Source organism: Thamnophis sirtalis, unplaced genomic scaffold (genome assembly GCF_051295495.1).
Source record: "Thamnophis sirtalis isolate CommonGarterSnake01/CBP01778 unplaced genomic scaffold, rThaSir2_p1.2 scaffold_10, whole genome shotgun sequence".
In the NCBI taxonomy this organism is placed as follows: domain Eukaryota; kingdom Metazoa; phylum Chordata; class Lepidosauria; order Squamata; family Natricidae; genus Thamnophis; species Thamnophis sirtalis.
In genome coordinates, this window is record NW_028261390.1 from 2,638,369 (window position 1) to 2,645,297 (window position 6,929).

At 52.9% G+C, this 6,929-nt stretch overlaps 1 protein-coding gene across 1 annotated transcript in view; it reads left to right on the forward strand.

Annotated features, from left to right (window-relative positions):
• The first annotated feature begins 1,141 nt into the window (after window positions 1-1,141).
• Window positions 1,142-6,929, forward strand: part of GFRA4 (GDNF family receptor alpha 4) — a 25,684-nt gene continuing 19,896 nt past the window's right edge. Inside the window, 2 exon segments of the mRNA XM_087723748.1 lie at window positions 1,142-1,215; window positions 5,306-5,651. Of these exon segments, the coding sequence (XP_087579874.1) occupies window positions 1,146-1,215; window positions 5,306-5,651 (416 nt within the window). The 5' untranslated portion in view covers window positions 1,142-1,145.

Genomic DNA, 6,929 nt, shown 5'->3' on the forward strand with positions numbered 1-6,929 from the left:
AGAGAGTGGAAGGGAAGGGGGGAGGGGAGGAGGGAAGGGGGAAGGGGAGGAAAGAGGGAGGAAGGAAGGAGAGAAGATGGGATGAGTGCAAGAGAAGGGAAGGAGAGAGAGGGGAAGAGGAGGAAGGGAAGGAGAGGGGGTAAGGGGGAAGGAAGGAAGGAAGGAAGGAAGGAAGGAAGGAAGGAAGGAAGGAAGGAAGGAAGGAAGGAAGTGGGGAGGAAGGGAAGGAGAGAAGGTAAGGGGGAGGAGGGAAGGAAGGACGGACGGATGGAAGGAAGGAAGGGGGGAGGAAGGAAAGGGATGGGAAGGGAAGGGAGGGAGGAAGGAAGGAGAGATGATGGGATGAGTGCAAGAGAAGGGAAGGAGAGAGAGGGGAAGAGGAGGAAGGGAAGGAGAGGGGAAGGGAAGGAGGAAGGGAGGGAGGGAGGAAGGAGAGAATGTGAGAGGAAGAGAAGGGAAGGAAAGAGAGGGTAAGGGAGGGAAGGAAAGCAGGCAAGTAGGAAGGCATGTGGGAATAAGGGAAGGAGAGAGGGTAAGGGGGAGGAAGGAAGGAAAGAAAGAAGGAAGGAGGGAGGAAGGGAAGGAGAGGGTAAAGGAAGGGGGAAGGGAGGAACATGGGAGGAATGCAAGAGACGGGATGGAGAGAGAGGGGAAGGGGAGGGGGAAGCGAAGGAAGGGCAGGAGGGAGGGAAGAAAGGAAGGAGAGAATGAGGGAGGAAGGGGAGGGGAGGGAGCAGAAGGGGAGGAAGGAAGGAAGGAAGGGTGATGAATCTTTGAGCAAGCTGGGAGTTGAAGTCTTCCATCTTCCAGCTGCTCTACATGGAGAAGGTCTCCAAATCCTTTGAGATCTGCCCAAGGAAGAGCAGGGCCTGGGCTGGGGGGCTCCCCTGGGTCCCCCTCATGCTTCCTGCATTGAAGCTGCCCTGGGAATCTGCTCTTAATGGGGCTTCGCTTCTCACAGAGGCCCCAGGCGATTCTCTCCCAGCCCTGAAGCCGAGGGTCAGCTTTGATTAATTCATGGGGTAAATTATGTGCAGAATAAAAACAATGGCATCATTCTTTCCCCAGAAATATATATATATGTGTGTGTGTATGTATGTATATATATGTATATAAATGTATTTTCCTCCCTAGGGATGAACGTCATGGAAAGCTCGCCGTACGAGCCCTTTGTAAGAGGGTTTGACTACGTCCGCTTGGCGTCCATCACTGCAGGTAAGGCGTGAAGCCCACGGAAGAAATCTTGTGGCCAACTGACTGCAGTTCTGCAGTTCGGCTGTTCAAATCTCACCGGCTCAAGGTTGACTCAGCCTTCCATCCTTCCGAGGTGGGTAAAATGAGGACCCGGATTGTTGTTGGGGGCGATATGCTGACTCTGTAAACCGCTTAGAGAGGGCTGAAAGCCCTATGAAGGGGTATATAAGTCTAACTGCTATTGCTATTGCTATTGCTATTAAGGAACCCCATTTAATTCTTTAGCTTACCTTACTAACTTTTGTACGTAACTCCAGGTGGCAAAGCATACCTGGTAATCCCCCCTCCTCCTTTTCTTCCCCTAACAACAAACCTGTCAGGTAGGTTGGGCTGACAGAAGAGGGATGGGAACGGCCCACAGTCACGCTAGCTTGAAAGCCTAAGGTGGGACTAGAACTCACCGTCTCCTGGTGATCAGCCCAAACTCACCCAGTCCTTTTTCATGCCTAAGGTGGGACTAGAACTCACCGTCTCCTGGTGATCGGCCCAAAGACACCCAGTCTTTTTTCATGGCTAAGGTGGGACTAGAACTCACCGTCTCCTGGTGATCGGCCCAAAGACACCCAGTCCTTTTTCATGGCTAAGGTGGGACTAGAACTCACTGTCTCCTGGTGATCGGCCCAAAGACACCCAGTCTTTTTTCATGGCTAAGGTGGGACTAGAACTCACCGTCTCCTGGTGATCGGCCCAAACTCACCCAGTCTTTTTTCATGGCTAAGGTGGGACTAGAACTCACCGTCTCCTGGTGATCGGCCCAAAGTCACCCAGTCTTTTTTCATGGCTAAGGTGGGACTAGAACTCACCGTCTCCTGGTGATCGGCCCAAAGTCACCCAGTCTTTTTTCATGGCTAAGGTGGGACTAGAACTCACCGTCTCCTGGTGATCGGCCCAAAGACACCCAGTCCTTTTTCATGGCTAAGGTGGGACTAGAACTCACCGTCTCCTGGTGATCGGCCCAAACTCACCCAGTCTTTTTTCATGGCTAAGGTGGGACTAGAACTCACCGTCTCCTGGTGATCGGCCCAAAGACACCCAGTCTTTTTTCATGGCTAAGGTGGGACTAGAACTCACCGTCTCCTGGTGATCGGCCCAAAGTCACCCAGTCTTTTTTCATGGCTAAGGTGGGACTAGAACTCACCGTCTCCTGGTGATCGGCCCAAAGACACCCAGTCCTTTTTCATGGCTAAGGTGGGACTAGAACTCACCGTCTCCTGGTGATCGGCCCAAAGACACCCAGTCTTTTTTCATGGCTAAGGGGGAACTAGAACTCACCGTCTCCTGGTGATCGGCCCAAAGTCACCCGTTTCACTTCTAAGGCAAGACTAGAACTCACCCTCTCCCACTTTCCAGCCTGCTGCCTTAACCACTAGGCCACCGTGACTCTTTTCTACTCCCTCCGTCCAAAGGAGGCATTCGGGCACCTGCTCCGAGCAGCAAAACTGGATCTTTTCTAAGGTGGTTATCCGAGAAGCCTCGTTAGCCCCCCGGGGAGCATTTCCCCGCAGGCAGGCTGGGTCTCCCTTGCGCCTGGCCGACAGAGACGGACAGCGCCAGCCGCTTCCAAGAGAACACATCGTATGTTCTGCAAGGGCCCTAATTAGGAGCACCATTATGCCCGGTAATTGGCCGATCCATCCAGCTTTCCTGCTCTTCATTTCCCCAGAGGGGTTCAAGGTCACACAGGCCCAGGGAAATGGATTCCCCACATGCTCCATTAGACAATTCCATCACATGGAGGTCGCCCAGCCGAGGCGGCCTCGACTCCGCCAGAGAGACTCGAGCAGAAAGGATCGCTTTGCTGTTCTTTCTCAGCCAATTTAAGATGGGACGGGGAGGGGGGGGACTTCAACTCCCAGAATTCCCTAGCTAGCAAAGGGATTCTGGGAGTTGAAGTCCACCTATCTTAAAGCATGATGGGTGAGGGATTCTGGGAGTTGAAGTCCATCCCTCTCAAAGCATGATGGGTGAGGGATTCTGGGAGTTGAAGTCCATCCCTCTCAAAGCATGATGGGTGAAGATTCTGGGAGTTGAAGTCCATCCCTCTCAAAGCATGATGGGTGAGGGATTCTGGGAGTTGAAGTCCATTCCTCTCAAAGCATGATGGGTAAGGGATTCTGGGAGTTGAAGTCCATCCCTCTCAAAGCATAATGAGTGAGGGATTCTGGGAGTTGAATTCCATCCCTCTCAAAGCATGATGGGTGAGGGATTCTGGGAGTTGAAGTCCATCCCTCTCAAAGCATGATGGGTGAGGGATTCTGGGAGTTGAAGTCCATCCCTCTCAAAGCATGATGGGTGAAGATTCTGGGAGTTGAAGTCCATCCCTCTCAAAGCATGATGGGTGAAGATTCTGGGAGTTGAAGTCCATTCCTCTCAAAGCATGATGGGTAAGGGATTCTGGGAGTTGAAGTCCATCCCTCTCAAAGCATAATGAGTGAGGGATTCTGGGAGTTGAATTCCATCCCTCTCAAAGCATGATGGGTGAGGGATTCTGGGAGTTGAAGTCCATCCCTCTCAAAGCATGATGGGTGAGGGATTCTGGGAGTTGAAGTCCATCCGTCTCAAAGCATGATGGGAGGGATTCTGGGAATTGAAGTCCAGCCATTGTAAAGCAGGCTGGCTGGGGGGATTCTGGGAGTTGAAGTCCATTCCTCTCAAAGCATGATGGGTGAGGGATTCTGGGAGTTGAATTCCATCCCTCTCAAAGCATGATGGGTGAGGGATTCTGGGAGTTGAAGTCCATCCCTCTCAAAGCATGATGGGTGAGGGATTCTGGGAGTTGAAGTCCATCCCTCTCAAAGCATGATGGGTGAGGGATTCTGGGAGTTGAAGTCCATCCCTCTCAAAGCATGATGGGTGAAGGATTCTGGGGGTTGAAGTCCATCCCTCTCAAAGCATGATGGGTGAGGGATTCTGGGAGTTGAAGTCCATTCTTCCCAAAGCATGATGGGTGAGGGATTCTGGGAGTTGAAGTCCATCCTTCTCAAAGCATGATGGGTGAGGGATTCTGGGAGTTGAAGTCCATTCCTCTCAAAGCATGAATGGGTGAGGGATTCTGGGAGTTGAAGTCCATCCCTCTCAAAGCATGAGGGGTGAGGGATTCTGGGGATTGAAGTCCATTCCTCTCAAAGCATGATGGGTGAGGGATTCTGGGAGTTCATTCCTCTCAAAGCATGATGGGTGAAGGATTCTGGGGGTTGAAGTCCACCCATCTTAAAGCATGATGGGTGAGGGATTCTGGGGGTTGAAGTCCATTCCTCTCAAAGCATGATGGGTGAGGGATTCTGGGAGTTCATTCCTCTCAAAGCATGATGGGTGAAGGATTCTGGGGGTTGAAGTCCACCCATCTTAAAGCATGATGGGTGAAGGATTCTGGGGGTTGAAGTCCACCCATCTTAAAGCATGATGGGTGAAGGATTCTGGGAATTGAAGTCTGCCCATCTTAAAACTTGCTGGCTGAGGGATTCTGGGAGTTGAAAAATAATCACAAATCCCTTGTTTCATTTCCGTTGTAAATTCAAACGGTCAATCAATGGATGGTTCTAAGTCGAGGACTATCTAGGGATCACTAAAAGGGCTCCATCCGCTTCCATGGAGACCATTCGGACTTCCTGGCCATCTTTAGGCCCGAGAGGAAGAAGAAAATTAAACAGGGATACGATCGCTCTCCTAAAAGTTTTGAAACCCGGGGGTCTCCAGGGAGACAGCCACAAGTCTGTAGCTGCCCAAACTTGCTTTTTGACATTTGTGACAGTCGCGCACACACACACACACACCCCTGTGGGAACGGAAGTCTTGACAGGGCTGTCACAGAACTGGAGATCCCAGTGACAGGATGTCAAATTCCGGCTGAATGTCAGAGAAACGTCCCTAGGGAGAAAATGGAGGTTTCCCCAAGAGAGGTTAAACCGTAACCCGGTCTGGTATTTTCCCCCCCCACTGCAATGCCTGCCCTTGAGCAGGGGGAGTTGGGGTTGGGCTGGATGACCTCACGGGTCCCTTCCGCCACATGCCATAGCCCCCCCCCCCCTGTGGTGCCCTTTCTCTTCCGCAGGCTCCGAGAACGAGGTGACGCAGGTCAACCGCTGCCTGGATGCCGCCAAGGCCTGCAACGTGGACGAGCTGTGCCAGCGGCTGCGGACCGAGTACGTTTCCTCCTGCATCCGCCGAGGGCCCCGGGCCGACCCCTGCAATCGGTCCAAGTGCCACAAGGCGCTGCGGAAGTTCTTCGACCGGGTGCCGCCCGAATACACCCACGAGCTGCTCTTCTGCCCCTGCGTCGACACGGCCTGCGCCGAGAGGCGCCGGCAGACCATCGTGCCCACTTGCTCCTACGAAGCCAAGGAGAAGCCGAACTGCTTGGCCCCACTGGACGCCTGCCGGGGAAACTACGTTTGCAGGTACCAGCAAGGTCACATTCACACGACACGCTGACCCAGTGTGGGCTGAATTAGCCCTTTGGCGGCTAAGCAGAAGCACCGATTTTAACACAACAAGCTGGGTTCACACAAGGTGTCACTCTCCCGTCACCCCCACCCCACCCCCAAAATTACTATCTGAGGTGAATCCTAATTAGGTTTATCAAGCTGCTCTCTTCCCTCTGTCGGGTTCAGAGGGTCGTGGGAACCCAGTCGGAGGGGCTGGAGGCAAAAAGGTATGAGGCAGGACTAGAACTCCCTGTCTCCCGGTGATCAGCCCAAAGTCACCTGGGCAATTTTCATGCCTAAGATGGCACTAGAACTCCCGAAGACCCCACAGTCCTCCTCCTTCTCCTGCTTTCCCCTCCTCCTCCTTCCCCTCTCCCCCCTCCTTCTCCTCTCCTCCTCCCCCTCCACTCCACAACTCCCACTCCCTTCTAGCACTGATGGCGTTCCCTAGTTGGGTCATGAAATGTCTGCAAGAAAACCACCAAGCTCAGAGAGCACCAAGGACCCCACAGTCTTTTTCCTCCTCCTCCTCCTCCTCCTCCTCCTCCTCCTCCTCCTCCTCCTCCTCCTCCTCCTCTCCCCCTCTTCCTCCTCCTCCTCCTCCCTGCAAACCTCCCTCCCTTCTAGCACTGATGATATTCCCTAGTTTGGGTCATGAAACATCTGCAAGAAAACCACCAAGCTCAGAGAGCACCAAGGACCCCACAGTCCTCCTGCTGCTGCTTTCCCCCTCCTCCTCATTCTCTTCCTTCCTCCTCCTTCACTCCGCAAACCCCACTCCCTTCTAGCACTGATGATGTCACCTAGTAGGGTCATGAAACGTCTGCAAGAAAGCAACCGAGCTCAGAGAGCACCAAGGCCTCCATATTTCAACCCAGAGCTGTGAATATTTTCTTTGCTGTTTTGGAAGAATGACGCTGAGAACTCCCGCTGAGGGTTCCTTCCAGCTTTGGTAGACCTTCACACATGACAACCAACCCAAGGGATGGCCTTCAAAAGAGCGAGGCCAGAAGGCGGGGGCGGGGGGACTCTCATCTCTCCCTCTTGATCATCCGTGGTCTCCACCAAGATGTTCTTCTGACTCCCTGAAGCCCTTCCTGAAGTGGAAAAGATGGATGGATGGATGGATGGATGGATGGATAGATGATTGATAGATAGATAGATAGATAGATAGATAGATAGATAGATAGATAGATAGACAGACAGACAGACAGATAGATGGAGAGGGAGGGAGAGGGAGAGGGAGACCCA